The sequence below is a fragment of the Taudactylus pleione genome, unplaced genomic scaffold (genome assembly GCF_031769625.1).
Source record: "Taudactylus pleione unplaced genomic scaffold, aTauple2 ptg000037l, whole genome shotgun sequence".
Classification (NCBI taxonomy): Eukaryota; Metazoa; Chordata; class Amphibia; order Anura; family Myobatrachidae; genus Taudactylus; species Taudactylus pleione.
In genome coordinates this window covers 10,277,126-10,297,553 of record NW_028284439.1, presented here as the reverse complement: position 1 = coordinate 10,297,553, position 20,428 = coordinate 10,277,126, and the positions used below count along the sequence as shown (strand labels likewise).

Genomic DNA, 20,428 nt, shown 5'->3' with positions numbered 1-20,428 from the left:
TTTCCACGCACCTCCTAAGCAAGCGTGATTTTTCCTAAAATCGATGATTTAAGGAAAAATCACTTGCTCTGACACCCCCACGGCACCCCCCCCTGAGGACTAATTAAGCAATTGGAAGTATCCAATTAGCTTAATTAGTCCTTAATTACTCACCTTCCTCAGCGCTGTCTTCTGTATCCTCTTCTGCATCCAGCGTCGGGAGCCGGATCTTCTGCAGCAGGGTGAGTATGTCAGTGTGTGTGCTGTATGTAAGTGTGTATGAGTGAGGTGAGTGTGTGTGTGTGGCCCCACCAGAATGGGCGTTGGGAGAACTATACATCTCCCAGCAGGCCTTGCTCCTCCCATCAGCCCCCGGGACTCCCAGCAGCCCCCTCTCTAGTAAGAAGAGAGAGGGGAAGCCACTGGGAGCCGTGGAGACCCCCTGCCAGGTAGGTGTTTTTTTTTCATTTTTATATTTTACGCGGCGCAGGGTTTTCAGAGCTGAAAACCCCACGACCACTATTTTTTTTAATTGAATACCACGGGTAGCGGGAGCGCAGTATTCCGGAATTGGGCGCGAGGTGCGCAAGGTTTTTAACTAGCTAAACCTCGCGCCCAATTGTATATGCCCCATAGAGACTTATCCAAAGCGACTTGCAGCTGTAATTGCCGAAAAAGGTGGCTCGACAAAGTGCTGACTTTAGGGGGGTGAATAATTATGCACGCTGAAGTTTTTTGTTATGTTGTCCTAAATGTTGTTTGATTCACAATATAAAAAAAAAACAAAAACACAACTTCACAGACAGGTCGGCACTGCAGGGGACATGGTGGTGGTAATGGTGGGAGGTGCAGGGGCATGGCAGCGCGATCAACTCATCGCGGCCCCCCACTATACAATGCAGAGATTTCAGCCATTGTAAAGCAGGTGGCGGGCTCCGATGACGCAATTCAGCGTGAATCGCATCATTAGACCCCTCCGGACCGCCCACTTTTGACAGGTAAGTGCGGGGGGTGGCAGGCCAGTCTGGAAGTCCCACCCGATTTTTGGGAGCCTCCCGGCCATTGCGGGGGAGTCGGCAAGCATGCTAGTATATTATATTTTTGTTAGTTTATATATATATATATATATATAAATAAAATAAAGTATTTTTGGGTTAAGCAACACCAGGCATCATTATTATATTAATTGCTAAATATTTATTATACTGAAAACCTCCATAAAAGGATGAGCTGTTACATATGGGCAAGTGCTCTAGACTTGTCCCCAAGCTAAAAGATGCCTGGCCTGAACCCTTTAACCTGGCTGGCTGCCTGGACTGTACCATATATGACATATAGATCAGCTTCAGCTGGCACCCTGTGCCCCATGGGCATCCCCAGGCTGCAGGGCCGGATTGAGGGCAACATGGGCCTGGAGCTGAAAATGACCAAGGGCCTAGTATGAGAAGCAGAGGAGGTGTAACCAGTGCTGTGTGGGTGTGGCCAGTGCCATGTGGGCTTGTACATCCCTATACTCTCAGCCCCAATGTCTCCCTAAATATGTAAAGGAAAAACAATGCTTCATTTTGTGAGGTAAACATAAATACCATTTCACTACTTATGATTTATGTGGAGAGCAGATGGCCAGTCATCATCATGTTGTCATGACAATGGGCCTATTTTTATGTGGAGGCCTGGAGCTGTAGCTCCATCCGCCCCCATTGTTAATCTGGCCCTGCCAGGCTGCACCCACAAAACCCTGCATTCGCCCAAGCCCAGAGTCCCCTACCCTATTCCGCACACTAAGACTACAGCCCCACATAAATACAGTCCACACCCTGTACCCCCAATTATTTTTTGATACAAATGGAAAGAAGATAATCTTTTTGTCTCAAATGAGCAATATAAGTGCATAAGTGCATAAGTGCACAGCTGTATTAATGTTGGATAAGCTCTATAAAGGCTGGATGTCTAATTCACTATAAAAAATGACAGTATGACTGAATACACTGTAAGGACGGTCTGCCTCATTACTATGCAAGAAGAACTGGCTAGGTGACGTGTCACTCTAGAACTACATGTCCCAGCCTATCATATTTGAGTCCTTTTTGAGAAAGATGCTATATAAACAAACATTATCTTATTCACCTTCTCATTGTATTTTTTGCGAAAAATACAGTGAAAAGCGTTTGAAGTGAATGCGCAGGGACAGAGCTTTATCGCAGTCCCTGCATGCGATTTTTGATAGATCTTTATGATGTATTAAAAAATAGCATTGCGATATTGGGGCAAATTTATCACAGCCAATCCGCATCTGAGATGTGGATTGTGATAAATATGCCCCTAAACCAGTAGTAAAAATAACAAATAATAAAAATTCCTGTAACCAAAGAGTGAGATTTATATATTTATCACACAAAGCAAGATCTTAATTTTTTTTTGCATTAAACCACAATATACAGTATCCCTAAACAATACAGACCTCTGCCCAAGTCACCATCCCCCACATTAACTCGGGTCCAAGGAGCAGCGCCCTGTGCTAAAACTGGACAGCGGCCGTCACCCCCGAAAAGTGGAATGAACTCATTCCCATAGTCCACGCCCTAGATGACGTTACTTGGGGGGGGGGGCGTTTCCGTATAGCATGTCTCCCACTCAGGGCCGGATTAAGACTTGTGGAGGCCCCATCAATAAAATTGCCAGGGGGATTAGGGGAAGGGAGAGAGCGACAGAGAGGGAGGGAGGGACAGGGAGATAGAGAGAGAGAGGGACGGAGTGAGACACATAGGGGTCTATTCAACGTCACTTAATTTTTACAAAAGCAGAGGAAAATTAACATTTTCACCTGCAACTGTAGAAATTAAGTTATCGGGCCATTCATCAAGAAGGTAAAACAGGAGATATCACAGATATCTCCTACTTACCTTCCTCTCGTGGAATGGCCCGCTGTCCCCATACACTAGTATCACAGATATCTCCTATTTACCTTCCTCTTGCGGAATGGCCTGCTGTCCCCATACACTAGTATCACAGATATCTCCTACTTACCTTCCTCTTGCGGAATGGCCCGCTGTCCCCATACACTAGTATCACAGATATCTCCTACTTACCTTCCCTCTCGCGGAATGGCCCGCTGTCCCCATACACTAGTATCACAGATATCTCCTACTTACCTTCCCTCTCGCGGAATGGCCCGCTGTCCCCATACACTAATATTGGGGCAGAATTCATCAAGCTCCAAAAATACAATATTTTCAAAGCTTGAGTGCGGCAGCATTCGCCATCTTCAGATGGCGATTGCTCCCGCTTGGGGCTCACAACTCGTTCCTTCCCTATGAGTGGAGTCCCGGGTTGTGAAGAGTACCTGTAGGTCACGCATGCGCACTTGTCTCACTGCTCTGAAAGGAGCAGTGAAACACTTTGGGGAGACAGCTGATGTTCGGATCAGCTGTCTCCACGTTGGAGCAATGATGAATTGCTCCGGCGCTCACGTAGAGTTAGAATGTTAATTATCGGGGTCTGTTCGGACCCCGATAATTAACATCATGAATTGACCCCTAAGACAGGGATAGAGAGGGAAAGGGGGAGGGAGGGGGAGAGAGGGAGGAAGGGATAGGGAGAGAGAAGGGGGAGAATAGGAAAGAGAGAGACAGAGAGTGAGATAAAGGAAGAGAGAGGGAGGTGGACAGGCAAGGCCGGATATACCGCTACGAAACCTAGGCCGCCGCCTAGGGCCCCCCCCTGACATCTGGCCCTAGAGAACCTGCTGCGCTGTCTGTGATATGATCTGTTGGTTCTAGCAGCACCAGCCGGGGGGGGGGAGGTTTCGTGGCTCAGGACAAACATACTGGCAGTGTTGTTGTAGCAGGATGTCCGAGGCCCTGCCCCTGGGGGAGGAGGAGGCATAGTTGAAAGACCGTGCCTGCCCTATCATCAGGCAGGATGGGGAAGCTGCCAGTGCTGAATGGAGCGCCGCGGTGAGGAGGGTGCCGCTGCGCCCGCAGTCAGTGACAGTGATTCACTGTCACTTACTTGGTCTCCTGCTGTGCCGCTGTTAAAGAGGCAGGACCGCTGGAGCCTGGAGACACTTGAAGAACAATGAAGGTCCGCGGTGTCCCAGGCAGGTAAGTTTTCCCGAGCTGGCAGGGACGGGGGTCTATGCTGAAAGGGATCATTTGTGTGAGGGGAAAGGGGCTATATGCTAAGAGGGGTCTGTGAGGACATGGGGGTCTGTGCTGTGAGAGGGGTTGCCTGTGCTGTAAGGGGAGAGGGTCTATGCCGTAAGGGGTCTGTGAGCGGAGGTGGGGTCCGTGCTGTGACGGTAGAGGGGGTCTATGCTGTGAGAGGAAAGAGGTCTCTATAGGTGGTGATGATATTAAAATGAACCTCTATATACCCCTACCTGTACCTTCTAAAATCCTTCCTATAAACCTCTAAGGATGACGCTAATTTGCGTACGCAGTCATACAATAAATAGAGACTCCAGACTCAGAACATGTGGTTCCGAAGCACAAAGTATTATTCAAGTAAAAATACAGTCAGTTACACGCTATGATCTGTGTACAATTTAGTGCAAAGGAATTATACAGACCCCAAGTACAGTACACATACGCATGCGCTCTGGACCAGATCCCGGCATTCAGAAAGAAAACCTCCGTCAATCAGCATTCAGCAAGAAGACTAAAGACCCAGTGTTTGAGCACACATGTTTATACCCCCCAGAATAGACAGGACAATAGAGAAGTTTCTTGCTTATGCCATTGGTTCCCATAGGGGGACCATCTGTTACAGAGCGTTTAACAGGCTGCTTCAAATAGACTCAACCCAGCCTCCAACCAACAACTGGGGGTCTCTGCCCACCCGCCCCCTAAGAGTCATCCTAACAGTTGTTCAGAAAATATACATTTTGTTGTTTGAAGTCTCTGTGATCCATAACTCGAGAATGCATGATGCTATCTCCCCACCGATTACACCGGAATACTGTGGAAAGAGTACGCATCAATACAAAACCAAACACGGCTGTCTTAACATGTATAAAACCTTAGTTATCAAATATCTTTATTTCTCAGCATTTAAACTAACTGACCCAACTTAAATCATATACTTTAAAGCTTATTAAACCTTATGTGTGAATATGTCATGTGTGAGTATTCTGGGTTTGATATAAAGACGTATTAATGTGTGTATGAGGAAGGGTGCACTTAACTCTCACTAAGTGAACATCTTAGCAGTGTGACATGCTGAGCCAGATAGTTCCACATGCCCACTCTGCCAGCAGTCGGGGGGGCTTCAAAAGAAAAATTCTTTATTCTCCCAGTCTCTTGTGTGAAATGCAAATAGCCCAGCTACAAGAGACAGACCTAAGATGACACTCTAGTCTTTGAAGTCATGTCATTGCAGGAAGCTTGCTAATGTAGGTGTGTATTCTAGCCAGACCACCTGTAGTGAAGGCAGACACTGTCCAGGAAGCTTATCTACACAAGCTAGTTGTCACGTAGTCATTTGCTTTATTCATCTAATGCAATCAATTTTGGCATACTGTAAAATGGCGTCTTGCGGCCAGTCGCAAGATGGTGTCGCTGCGATTCAATTTTAAACTGATCTTGTCTCAGCCAATAATCTAGTTTCGACAGGGGGTCTGTGCTGTGAGGGGTGAGGGAAGAAAGGCACTTAGCGGTGAGGGTCTGTGCTGTGGGTGGAGGGTGGTCTGTGCGGGGGATGGTTAGGTCTAAAATAAAGTGGGCTGCAGGATCTCTGACCGCAACAAAAGGGAGGAGCAAGGTTCAGAACATTGGGCCCAGAGTGTACCCCTGAGGTCTAAATCCGGCTCTGTGGACAGGATTAGGGGACAGAGAGAAAGAGCAGTGGAGGGAGTGAGGAAGGGAGAGAGATTGAGAGGACCTAAAGGAGTGTGTGCACGGCGCACGCTCTCTCAGTAGCATACACTTACCTGTTTAGACTTGTAGTATCACTACAAGCTTTTCTAAAAGGGGCGGACACTTCACGGAATTAGGCCCCGCCCCCTACTCACCCGCGAATCGCGGCATTAGTTTATCAAAGGGGGCGGGGCTTCTACAGTCAGCCACAGTCATCAGGGTTGCTGCTGCATTGACTGACTGCTGCTGTGCTCTGTGATGCTGCTGGGAGGCGGAACGCGGGACGCGGGAGCCAGTCAGTGAGATTTTACAGTGGCCAGGTTCCGGCTAATGTTTGCAGCATTGCAGGGGCCCCCAAAGTGTGGGGGCCCCTGGACGACCGCCCCGTACGCCCCGCCTATAATCCAGCCCTGCTCCCATTCACTTCAGTAGCTGGGCTGCCCCCAGCCCTCCCCCTGCACTGAATGGATGCGGCGCACACGCGTGCTGCATCCATTCGGCTTCACCGCCTCTGCCACATTTTGAGCTGCAGAAGTAGGGGTCCCCAACCTCCTGACCGCTTGCGGGGCACTTCAGCCCACGGGTGAAGCATCAGGACAGTGCCCAAAAAACGGGACTGTCCCACAAAAATCCAGATGGTTGGGAGGGGCACCCCTATTCGACCGCACTGGTCAATTGCCCCAAGAGCCAGCCCAATGGGATATCAGCAGCCTGGCCAGAAGTATTTACCAGGGTACGTAATCATCATATAGAGGGCGAGAAAAAATTTCAGCCCAGGGCCGTAGAGAGCTCTACTAGCCCGGGGACAGGAGGTGAGGCCTAATTGTGGGAGGCGTGACTATACCTTCTGAGAAAAACAGAAAACCTATTTGCGGAACAGCGCGCTGGGGAGGGGAACACTGTGAGATCACTCCCCTCCACAGGCAGAGGAGCATGCTGCTGTCTCCCACTGCAGCCCAGCACACAACAGTGTGTGCTGAGCTGCTGACAAGTAAGACGGAAGGGGGGCAGTGTCAGACTCGGGCCTCTGCCGGGCCCCTCCAACAAGCCCGAGCCTTGGTAATAAGTACCCGCTCCCCCCTCAGCGCCCTTGTCTTAGCCAGAAACATTTACCAATGTGTACTAATAATTATTGTTATACAAAGAAGCCATCTTATCATACAGTAACCACCGGGGTCACAAACATCACACTTTACTGCAGCAAAGTTCTGTTAAAGGTCTGGTGGGTCAGAGGAGACCACGTACTTGGAGGAGGAGGGGGACCATCCTCATGTATATGAAAGATGGGTGGCTGACGTCTAGGATACAGGTAAATACAACATATCAGGGAGAGCTGGTAACATACAGTTAGATACTGTACAATGTATCAGTTAGAGCTGGTAATGGCTATATAAAGGAGGTGGCGTGGGATGGATGAGCATAATGGGTAATCTCTGCTCTACCCACATGCAGTATCAGTCGGCCAGCCTGCCCACCAGGCCTGAGGCAACAGCCCCCAAACTGCAGTATACTAAGGGATTTGAACTGACAGTCCCATATACAGGGGTAAGGGAGTACCTACACTGACACCCCTATAAACAAGAGGAAGGGAAGTAACAACACCCATTTGCACTGACAGCCCCATACACAGGGGCTTGCCGCATACTCCCGAACTTGCTCAAATGATCTGGAATGGAGCCCACATCTAAAATACAAACATTTAGCTCAGGCAGGATGGCCCTACTTCTGCATATAATAGCATACTGCGATCTCTGTATCAGACATGTATTGGAAATGTTTTGGGCATTCCTGGGCGGTGGCTATTCAGGCGCACTGAGATGGCTCGTTTTATTAGCGTGTTATGGGAATATTACAGACATGACGCTGAAGTGTTTCTGTATACAGATGCTTAATTGTTTACATTGTATGCAATACTCAAAAGGAAAGTCTGCACCTACCGTAGTTCTTGAGAAAATTTTGATGATGCACCTAAAGAAGCACCAAGCAGTATTAGATCTTCTATAGAAGCTAGAACAGGACGTCTCTGTCCTTGCACATTTATATTCACGGATGAACACTGGGGAAAGGCTTTGTATCAGCATTTGCATAAAGTCGCAGATATGAAACCTCCAAAAGACGCAAACATGGACGCAGCTGGGTCCAACTCATAATCGGGTTCATAATCTCTCCCTTTCCACTGGATTCTTTCCAGAATTATTAAAGAACCAATATTTTGGTTCCATTATATGCCGGGTAATAAGCACAGACATGCATAAAAACCATATGAGAACCCGACCTGGCACGGCTTTATTTTTCCTCTCTTACTCTCCCCCTCTTCCCACAATCTCTCACCTTCTCCCTCTTCTTATTCCATCTATCCCCCCTTTTTCCCATCTCTCTCTCACCCTGTCCTCCTTGCTCATTTTTTTCCTGTTTCTACCCCCCTTTCTAAACTGGACACACAGGAGCAGTGGCCAAATGTTTCAGGAAGGGGGGAAGATGGGTGAGTGAGCTGTCAAAGATGTCCTGGGAAGGAGACTAATGTGAATGTTCTGCATCTTGTGCATTTTTCCTGGCAGTGCAACATACGACTTTCATTGCGCATGTCATAGATACACTGATTAGTAGGATTTTATAGTAAGAAGTGTTGTAGCTATCAAACAGAGGATTCCTCAGTTGTGTAACCATCACACGCAGGGGCAGAACTATAGGAGACAATGGAGGCGCCAGCACCGAAGGGGCACCTCCTCCATTGCCCACAATATATTCACCCCACTTAGGGCTGTAACTATGTAGCCGAAGTGTGCCGTCACGGCCGCCCAATACATGGCACCTGTTCCCGGAACCTGAGAAGCCACCATACACTAGTGGACAGCTCTATGTCAGACCATCAGCTGTCGCCTTCGTCTATCTATAGCCTGTCCCTACTCATTTGTGTCACTGCTCCTCAGATTGTATCAGTGTGACACATCCGGCATTACAATGTCAGCGGCTGTGACGGGGGGCACCAAATCATATCTTGCCTCCGGGCGTCTGGGATGAACTTACTCCACTTATCACACCTAATGCTCCCCCTCCTTTTAGTTCATGTCGCATACTGGCACTGTCACTTCATATCCATAGCGGTCATGCACAAGCTGACACTCCTCCCTTCTCTAGCTGTCACACTCAATGTCATCCTTCTTGACTCACATACCCCCGTCTTATCCATCACCCAAATTCATCCCAACTTCTCTAGTAAATACCCATTCCATTGATGTTACTCTTCACTTTAGTGGTGGTTCAAGAGAAGGCCTGTGTACAGCAGGCTCCGTGTGCCTCCCCCTCCCCCCGACTGGTGAATATGCTCAATAGACTCTGGGACTCTGACAGACTCTACTGCAAAACATGGCACCTGCGCAATGTTCCCGGAGATATCTGTAGCGCAGATGGAGAGGTAGGTATTGTGAATGAGTGTAGAACAGGGGTGGGGAACCTTTTTTCTGTCGAGAGCCATTTTGATAGATAGATAGATAGATATATCTATCATGGAGGCCACGCCCCTCCATGTGATATCAAATGGGGTGGGCCCACAATCGCCGGTCATTACAGTAATGCCCGGAGCATCCTGAGGATGCTCCGGGGAGCTGTAAGGGCAGCAGTGTGACAGTCTGAAACATCCTAAGGACGCTCCAGGCGGCACTGCTGCATAGATTCTGGCTGCAAGGTGCCATTCTAGGCACCCTGCTAACCAGATGAGGCTAACAGAAAAAAGGTCAGTGGGCCAGACCAAATGATTCCACGGGCCTTATATGGCCCCCGGGCCTGAGGTTCCCCATCCCTGGTGTAGAGTGTGCAGTGCACACTCTGCACCCATTGTAGATACACCCATGCTGCTAGCACATATCCAAGATTTTAAGCTGCAGCTTGGCTGATTAGCTCCATATGTATTCTGCAGCAGGACAACGACCCAAACATTCAGCCAATGTCATTAAGAACCATCTTCACCATAAAGAAGAAAAAGGAGTCCTGTAAGTGATGATATGGCTCCTACAGAGCCCATCAAGTCTGTCTGGCATTACATGGAGACAGGAAAATTTGAGCAAGCCTACATCCACAGAAGATCTGTGGTCAGTTCTCCAAGATGTTTTGAATGATATGCAGTTGGAATGCCGACCGTCGGCATCCCGACTGTCTAATCCCGGGAAGTGACTAATGACAGGCGTTGAAATCCCGATGCCTGTCATTAGACCTACGCCAGGAGCCCGACATTACCGATCGAAGGCAAGCCGGGTGCAGACAGCCGCGTGGGAGAGAGGGTTAGGTTAGGAGCTCCCGGGGGTGTGGGGGGGACGACGACTTAGGGTTAGGCACCCACAGGGGGAGACCGGGTTAGGTTTAGGCACTTAGAGGGGGGTTAGGGTTAGGGGGAGGAGGTTAGGTTAGTGAATAGAAATATTACTCACCTGTCGGGATCTTCACTGCCGGGCTTCCGCTGTCGGGATTTTAAATCATACTGATTCCGTTTTGAACAACCTCCCTGCTGAGTTCCTTCAAAAACTGTGTGCAAGTGTACCTAGAAAAATTGATGCTGTTTTGAAGGCAAAGGGTTGTCACACCAAATATTGCTTTGATTTAGATTTCTTTTCATTCACTTTGCATTTTGTTAATTGATAAAAAATGAACTATTAACACTTCTATTTTTGAAAGCATTCTTACTTTGCAGCATTTTTTCCACACCTGCCTAAAACTTTTGCTCAGTACTGTATATATACACACATGCTGTCTAGAAACACTGCCCGATCACTGTGGCCAGCAGTGATCGGGCACATGGGGGGCAGAGGTGGAGATGGTGTCTGCTTCTAGTGCAGACACAGCAACAGAGCAGGCGGAAGGAAGGGAAGAGAGAGGAGGGAGATCCCGTGGGCAGGACACAGCACAGCAGCCGCTGCAGCGGATACTAGGGCCTGTGGCTGTTGCCTTCATTGAAGTGATGGCTGTTCTTGCAGCTGTGCTGGAAGGGGGGTGTGGCAGCTCAGCAGCCTTCATTGAAGCTGCGCCGGGAGGAGGTGAAGTCTGCTTCCATAATCACTGCTGGCCACAGTGTTCGGGACACAGCAACAACCATGGCTACCAGGAGCCGCGGCTTCTATGGAACACATGGCTGCCCTTGCAGCCCCACTAGGGAAGGGGTGCTGCTTGGTGCAGGGGGACCAAAAGCAGGGGGAGCCACGAGTGCAGGGGGACCAGCAGGTCCCTCTGATATAGGAGGCTGCGGGGAGACTAGCTTCCCGCAGCCGCCTAGTGGGCGTTTCTAACTGGTCGCATCAGATGCGGCAATGTCAGTTAAAGCCCAGTCTGGTGTGGTCACATCTGATGCGACCACGTCAGGCAAGTGGTTAATGAGGGCACTGTACAATACAATATCTTCTATAATTCTATAAGACATGTGTCTACAGGGGACGCATGCTACCATCCAACTCTCACTGTGCATGTCATATACAGTCAGGTGCATAAATATTGGGACATTGACAGAATTTTCATATTTTGGCCTCTATTCACCACCACAATGGCTTTGAAATGAAACAAACAAGATGTGCTTTAACTGCAGACTTTCAGATTTAATTTGAGGGTAATTACATCCAAATCAGGTGAACGGTGTAGGAATTACAATGGTTTCTATATGTGCCTCCCACTTTTTAAGGGGCCAAAAGTAATGGGACTATCAACTCAAAAGCTATTTCATAGACAGGTGTGGGCTATTCCGTTATTTCATTATCAATTAAGCAGGTAAAAGGTCTGGAGTTGATTCTAGATGTGACATTTGCATTTGGAATAAGTTGCTGTCGACTCTCAATATGAGATCCAAAGAGCTGTCACTGTCAGTGAAGCAAGCTGCAGGGCCCCAACAGAGATTGACATCTCAACTGGGCAGGCAAATTCAAATGCCCACCCAGTTGTGATGTCAGTGCCAAGAGCACAGGCACATTGGTATAACTATTAGTAAGTGTATAGAAAGTACGTATGGGCGCCCACCCATCGATGGCTGAACGTAACAGGCAGCTCTCCTAGGGGTCTCCCAACACCCTAATTCAAATTGAATACAATGAGATAGATAGATATGGATAGTGCCACAGTGTCTGTCCCAGACCAAAAGACACACAAACCAAATAGTTTCAATAATGTTTTAATAGTTCAATATTCAATAGTCAGATATATAAAACAAACATATAAAATAATATCATTTATGGTTCCATAATACAATACAGTGAATCTACACATATGAAGATAAATCTTCTGAACTGACATCTGTAAAACCTGATAATGTAAAAAGCACCAGCTGTGTGCTCTGTTTGCAAACAGTGTTACTAAATGTCCATGAATTCCCACAATAAGAGAGAAAGTATCTCTTCCGTAACTGAACAATATAGGTTACCAGTGTGAAACGAATTCTATCTTAGTTCAGATACCTAATTGTGTGGTCAGTATGGTAACACATCCACATGAATCTCCGCATATATAATTCAATAAAGTCAACCAGCGTGGAATAGTCTTAAGTGGGCTGTATGTAGTAATTTAGGAGCACAAAATGTTGCTATGACTTCCTCATGTTTCTCATAGACCAAGGTATGTCTGTGTCACATTTCACTTACTTATGTCAATTACTTTAAAAGTTATAAGAAAAACCTTGGGGCCAATAGCGAGTGAAACACCCTGTATGTTTATTTGCATCATGAACCAACAATGTACAATGCTATATAATACGATGGTGCCCTAGAAGCAGGGCCGGCAACAGAAATCATGGGGCCCTGTACACACTTTATGGGCCCCCCATCCCCAGTTCCATCCTCCCGTGTGTATGCACCTATAGGGTGATGGGGAGAAGCATTGGATGACAGGGAAAGGGTGACAAACAGAGGGTAATTGGGAGAAACAGAGGGAGATATGGTAAGGGTAAAAGGGAGAGCGTGACGGGTAGGGGCAGAGTTAAGGGAACCTGTGGGGGGAGGAGGGAGAGGGAGATATTAAGTATGGGAGGGAGAGAGAGGGCAGAGTGAAAGTTGACACCCAGGCAGTGGACATGAATAACAGAGCTGAGTGTAGAATTGTCCACAGTGAGAGATATGTGGTCATTTGGAAACTCTAGGAGGGAAGAGGATGAATTCAGTTTTTACTGAGCTTTTGGTACTGTTGGGACATCCATTAAGAGAATACATGAGAAATGAGAGCCTACTATACATGAGACAAGAGCAGAATAGACAAGTGAAATATGCTAGTGGAGGCGGGCTAGGTGCAGGCAAGCTTTTGAAGAAAGGGAGAAAAGAAGAGGACAGTGGATAGGGTCAATTGGGGCAGGAGAGAGAGAGAAAAGAGAGTGAGACTGACACTCTCTCTTTCTTACCTTTCACCTAGTTTTTCTGCAGAGACGCTGAAGGGAACTTTTCCTGGCTGACACAGCAGGGAGCATGATGCCTGGCTGCATACAGGAAGTGGAACGCTGATTTTTACGCCGGGGCCAGTCACTAGAGTGTGACGTTAGGCCCCGGCAACAGCAGTCAGTGTGAGAGAGTAGGTAAGAGGAGGGACGGAGCAGAGGGGAGGTGAAAAGAGAGGAGGAGGGCAGTCAGACTGCCTCCTCATTCTGTGTTATGCACTGCCACCGGACATTCATTCAACTACTGATGTAGTGTGCACTGCAGGCATGTTCGGGGCCCAGTCTGCCTGTGATGCGCCATGCAGTGACGGGGCCCGAACATGCCTGCAGTGCACCCTGCAGTAGCAGAGCTGGCAGCAGTTTCATTAGGTTTGTCTGTGGGCCCCTAGAATCTTGGGGCTCGGTACGGCTGTGCAGGGCCGTAACTAGGGTAGTGTGACCAGTGCCATGGCACAGCAGGGCAGGGGGCGCTGTTTGGGCTTTTCAAGTTTCCTGCTTATTATCATTCCTACTTGTAGCTTCCTCTTATTTTATCCCCAGCATCTCCTGACCTCCCCTATCTCTTCCCTGGCCCTTCCGCATGAGGTCAGTGCCCTTTTTCAGGTGCACTATCTTATGTCCCTATTTAAAAAGTGTGGGGGGGGGGCACACAGTGGCGGAACTAGAGAGTGGTGGGCCCAGGTGCAAGAATATGCTTTGGGCCCCCCCCACACCCCGCCCATTCCTGGCACCCCACACCCCAACATTTTTTCACCACCCCTCACCCCCCCCAGTAATTCAATCCAGTGTCTGTCCTGCTGCCCAGCCTTGTTTTTTCACCACACCTCACTGCCCCCCCAGTCAGTAAATCCAGTAAATCCAGTCTATCCAGCCCCAGTTCTCCCCCCAAGCCCCAATGTGTCAGCCTCATTCTCCCTCCATCTCCAGCATGTCAGCCTCATTCTTCCCCCCAAGCCCCAGCGTGTGCATCAGCCTCTTCCCCCCTGCCCCAACGTGTCAACCTCTTCCCCCCAACCCCAGCGTGTGTCAGCCTCTCCCCCCCCCCAGCCCCAGTGTGTCAGCCTCTTTCCCCCATCCCCAGCCCCATCGTGTGTCAGCCTCTCCCCAGCCCCAGCGTGTGTGTCAGCCTCTTTCCCCCCAGCCCCAGCATGTGTTTCAGCCTCTCCCCCCCCAGCCCCAGTGTGTGTCAGCCTCTTTCCCCCCCAGCCCCAGTGTGTCTCAGCCTCTTTCCCCCACAGCCCCAGCGTGTCTCAGCCTCTTTCCCCCCAGCGTGTCTCAGCCTCTTCCCCCCCAGTGGGAGTGTGTCAGCCTCCCCCTCCCCAGCCCAGCGTGTGTCACAGCCTCTTTCTCACATAGCCCATACCACCGCCAACTAACTTACCTTATTTCCTTCTTCCTCTTCTGCCCCTCTCGATCCGCGGCTCCTCTCGATCCTCTTACTCCAGCAGCCCGGCCCCTTGTTATGACATGGCGCACGTGACGTCACACGCGCCGTGTCATAACAAGGGGCTGGACCGTGGCAGGTGTCTTTCTCTCATGTTGGCGCCAGAGCGGCCGAAGAGGGACCGCTCCGGCTCCAACCATTTACTTAATGGGGACAAGGTCGGGGGGCAGCGGCGCTGTTGGATGCAGGTGGCCATGGGCCCCTGCACCACAGCGGGCCCTGGTGCAAGGCACCGGCTGCACCGACACTAGTTCCGGCCCTGGGGGCGCCAATTCTCTATCTGGCACAGGGAACAAAAAGTCTAGTTACGGCTCTGCGGCTGTGTCCCTAGTCCCCCCCTGTTGCCTGGCTGCCTAGAAGCAGACTACTACTACTAATACTACTCCCTATTTCTTTGCACATCATTACACACACTATCCCCTTAAGTCCGTTGCCATCCTTAAAATATCCATTGGTTCACAAATATAATTATCGGTCTTCAATTTCTTTGTATACATCATATGCTGGGTACAGACTGGACAATATATTGTTCATACAGCCGATGAACGATATAAATCGCCCCACCCATCTGGCAAAGTGTACACACAATATATCTGTAAATGATGTCTTTCACAGATATGCCGCATGGCCAGACATCGTGCAGCCGATTGGCAAGTGTATTTGCACAATAACCTTACCAGATCGGTATATCAGTTGGCCGGCCAATCCATTGTTCCAGTGTGTTCCCCACAAGAATCTACAGAAAATTCACATATCTCACACAAAATAATGCAAAAACTTTCATACACTCATAACCTCCTGCATTAACTACTGCAATGTCCTTTTCCATGTTCTAATGTACAGTAAAGCTTGAGAGCAGGTATTAAGAGCCACATGGGCCTGGGGCTGAAAATATTCAAGGGCCTATACTGAGAAGAGGAGGAGCTGTAACCACTGCTCAGTGGGTGTGGCCAGAGCCATGTGGGTGTGTACACCCTATACACTATCAGCCCCACTTTCTCCCTAAATACATAAAAAAATTAAATGTGAGAAATCTAGAACAACAATTTTAATGCTTCTATTTTATGGCTGACTGTGTGACCAGCTAGACAGCCTGGTCGTCCTCATCATGCTGATGATAGGCCTATTTTTATGTGGAGGTCTGGTCATGGCTGTAGCTCCATCCACCCCATTGTTAATCTGGCCCTGGCAGGAGATCCTGTCATCTCTATATCTATTTGGTAATAAAAGTCTTGTTTCATAACTTTGTTACAAGTTGCAGAGTGCTATGAAGTACACTGGTGCTATATAAATATAATGATACTGGAATATTGTGTGTGTCATTCTCCAATAGGAATAGTTGCAAACCACAGCATATGTTTGGCCTACAGAAGATTACAATAAACAGGTTAGTGTAAACCCATCTTCATAAATATGGATTTTATTTAGATGATTGTGAAGAAAGTTTGTGTGCGCTAGAATCACTGTACAGCAGATAATTCCCACCCTTAAAGATCTGTTATACGTTAGTAAAACTCATATGATAGGATTCAGCCAAAGACTCCATCATTTTACAAAGCCAAAATTCAAATTAAGCGAAATTAACTTAAATGATAACATTGTTGCTGTGAATTATTGGAATCAATAATTCTCTCCTACACATTAAAATGACAGGTACATTATAATTAAGTTTTTTTTTTTAGGTAAACTAGAGATTTGGTCAGCCCAAATCATTGTAAAAGCTTTAGTATTCTGTCAAATCCCAAATTAGATTTCTTAAGTAAAAGGCAAAAAACATGCAGATTACCAGAAAATGATGCTGATGAACAGAACACCCCACAGAGAACCTGGCAGCAGATGATACGAGAGCAATATCTGGTTTTACCTTTAACAGACTAGAAACTCTGTTAAGCACTGCAGAATATGTGCGCACTGTATAAATAACAGGTAACAAATAAAAATAAAAGACTTTGGAGTCTATGTATGAATAATCGTGGCACTGCCGTGGATATTATGTATCCATCTCGCAGGGAATATTTTCCATTCTTAATGAAAATATCCCTGCTATGTACAAAGAGCAACTCGCAGGGACAGCGCTTGCAGTAACCACTGTCCCTGCGAATTATAGAGAAGTATTTCACAGAAGTGAAAGACTTTTCCAGGGGAAGCAGACACTGAGCATATGCACGATGTCAACTTCTGGGGTCGGCCAGGGGCTGCGGGGAGAGCTCAAAAGATCTCTCTCCTGCCCCTGGAGCCTCCATAGGCTTATAGTAGTTTACACTATTTAAAGATGGTGTAAACTACCGGTGCTAATCTCCGAAAAGCTTAACTTTTTGGAGTTTATAACATAGGGGGGTTAGATCGTAGTCCCCAATGACAATAATGGGGACTGCGATATGAAGTGCTAATTAGCACTTTGCCGGCGATTTCTGTGGCTTCAGTTTCAGCATAATTTTATGTATTGTTGCTACTGGCTTCAGTTTCTGCATAATTTTATGTATTGTTGCTACTGGCTTCAGTTTCTGCATAATTTTATGTATTTTTGCGAATAGCAACAATACATAAAATTATGCAGAAACAGAAGCTAATAGCATTATACTAATATTGTTGTGGAATCATATAGTGCTGGGATTTCCATAACAACCTTTCAAGACAGAGCAGCAGAGTAAGAGGTCTGACATTAAACAGAACTGAGTCACTTCATAAACAGTCACCTAGAAAATAGGACTTGAAAGGCGTTTTGAGCTTTTTGGTTTCAGATTGTCACCAAACACGTTACTGCTGAAAATAACGCCTGAGCCTAAGATATTGAGAAAATGGTTTTCAGACTCAGTCACCTTATTTGTGTAAACAATTTTCAGGACTTTGTTTAAAAAAAAGAACTCTGCTACCACACTGGATACACATGACGAGACCATTACAACTTTTCATAGACTATAAGTCAAATCACATAACTACAAAATGCATCTATAATTGCAGTCGTGGTATCCAGTCAAATGGTTGACAATAAAAAGGCAGACATTCAGAATGTTGACAGAACAAAAAATGAACTAGTGTGTACAGTATGTCTATATGAAAGTAAACAGATTAGAAGATCTACTGGGGCAGGAACAGTTATGAATGAAATACTCTGTAATTCGCTGTGGAATATGTGTGCACTATATAGATGTTACTAAATAAATTGTTTTGCATAAATTGTGCAAAGACGTGGTAAATGGGTACAATAGACTAAGGAGGTTAAGAAGGTGGTTTGGGAATTTGATAAGCGTCCCTAAATGGGTGATTCATAAGAAAATAGCCTGAATTTAATAAACATTTTTATCTATTAGTTTATTTAGATAAACATTCTTAAAAAATAGTACAAAATGGCTCAAAGCATAAAACCTGCATTCATTCATTTTTTAAATAATTCAAGCAACCCACTGCTATAGTTTTACATAACTTGTCAAATTTCCTTGGCAGTTCTGCTTCTTACAATATATTATAATTGTTGTTTTGTCTATGACATTAACCCATTCTTTAATGCAAGAAATATGCTATTTTAACTACAGAAATCACATTCATCTTGGTGGCAAGTACTATGGTCAGATAGTTATACATTGAGAAGTTTTAAAAATATATCTTAAAAGTGATTTTGGTTCACAATGAACATGATTTAAAATGTATTTCTTTGGTACAAGTCAAGGTTGTCCTTTTAGATAAATGTGTGACAATCCCAGCTGCAATGTGTATCAGCAGTAGTCCTTGAGTTATGATGAAATCTTGCTTCATGTGCACTTGTTACCAAATCAGAAACACATGATGGGACTCAACAGAAGTTTCTAATTAAAGGCATTTAAAATCTACAAATCCTTTCACCTTGCACTAATTCTGCCCACCCAGTAAGTAAAATTGTCAAATCCAAGATTCACATATTGGTGATTTAATAAGTGGTTTCCCAGAGTCTAATGCAGTTCTAGTTACATACCATAACATTGTGCAGAAAAATACTTTTTTTATATCATAATAAACACTACATTGCCTACAGAAAAGGGAGCTGATGGCTGAAGAATCTGCTCCATAAACAAAGTTTGTAATAAGCTCTGACTTCAGACAGGACAGATGATGGAGATTACACAGAGCTCCTATAGGATCATTCAGCTATTTACCTTACAATAGCAAAATAAAACAAAATGGAAACAAGTGACAAAAACTTGAACTTGTGCTGCAAAGATGAGTGACAAAGACTGGGTTTGTAATCTTTCATATTAAATAGTGAAGGTGAGGAACAGCCTAATTACCCTGGTACTGGGAAAGAAGAGAGGCTATAAGGACACTTACCGGGCAAGGTGAGGATGTCAGCCAGGGGCTTGCAGTGGTACAGCCCTACGGAGATCACGCAGTCTGCCCACAGTCCTCTGGAGCCAAGCTCATCCAGCTTCCTGCAGGTGTTGATGCTGTAGTCGCAGGTCAGCACCCAGTCATTCGTCGTGGTGGCCACTACCACGCCGATCCAGCCGATGAAGCTGGAGACAAAGCCAAAAAACTGTAGGCATGTGCCCGCCATGGCAGAGAGTGCCCTGTGCTGGGATGGAGCAGAGCGGAGGCTGCGGGGAGGATGCTGCGCCCTGTGTGTACGGATAATGAGAATACTCCGGGATCACCCACTGACCAGGCTCTCAGTCTCTCCTCTACCCACTCCCACCACTACTACACGAGGGGGACCCAAACCCACATCCAGCCAATTACAGAGTCACAGGGGCATGGGTGGCTGCCTCTAGCCCAATTACACGGAGACAAGGGAAGAGGGGGGAGGTATTTGGCAACCCGAACCCCATAACAGTCTAATCATCGTGACTTTTTGGAGACAATCAGTCGCTACATAACTACTGTACAAAGTATATATTCCACTCATTAACCACATTAGCAACTTTTCACCTGACTTTGGGGTAACCTAGGACGGCTAATAATCATTATTTAGCCCATGTGGGGTCTCACATTTTAAGTATTATGTTTAGTACATAATGCTTATTTGCATAGCCCATTCCACACAATTTAGAGCATTTTTCTATGTACTCGTTTTCTTTCAGTTTTTCAAACCACACACAAAAAATAAATCACTGTTTTCCTTCATAACTTTGTTCCTCAGCACAGCAATGTATACGGCTCACTGACTAATTACAGATTACTCTCACTATGCGAACGTATATGCGAGGCTGGGGAATGAGATTTCCCTTCCAATTACCGGTCAAGTGGAGACAACTAGTGGCCGATGTCAGTAATGCAGTGTCTACAAACAATAGATGATAGAGTAATATGAAGTGTGGCCCACAATTAAGTGGCGATTGTTCCTCAGAGATTAGTTAAAATTCGAAAACCACTGCATATATGTTAACATAGACATCCAGGTCACCTAGTAGAAGCACAGGAGTATTAATTACTCAATGACTCATTCCACTAAGATCCACAGGTGGAGTCAATATCTCACTTGTGATTCTGTGAAGAGACCTGGAAAACATGCACTATGTGGGGTACTGAGGACAGAGTTTGAGAACCTGTGGTTTAGACAGTTCATGGGTCATTTCTGAACATTAAGCTGGGTACACACTAAATGATGTGTGTACCCAGTGATGTGACACCACCCGGCTGCTGACAGGCAGACATATCGGGCAGTCAATACACAATGGGCAATCTGGTGCCCGACCGTCCGATATGCTGGCCCCTGCCGCATAGCGCTGCATCGCCTGATTTTACTGCATTTACAAAAGATCAGGCGATGTGGCTGACGAACCCAGG

General features: G+C 46.7%; 1 protein-coding gene across 1 annotated transcript in view; it reads right to left on the bottom strand.

Moving 5' to 3' along the window:
* CLDN11 (claudin 11) overlaps positions 1-19,787 on the bottom strand; it is a 65,081-nt gene extending 45,294 nt beyond the window's left edge. The window contains exon 1 of the mRNA XM_088452327.1: positions 18,974-19,787. Within this exon, the coding sequence (XP_088308453.1) occupies positions 18,974-19,199 (226 nt within the window). The 5' untranslated portion in view covers positions 19,200-19,787. The remainder of the gene's footprint in view (positions 1-18,973) is intronic.
* Positions 19,788-20,428: the final 641 nt, after the last annotated feature.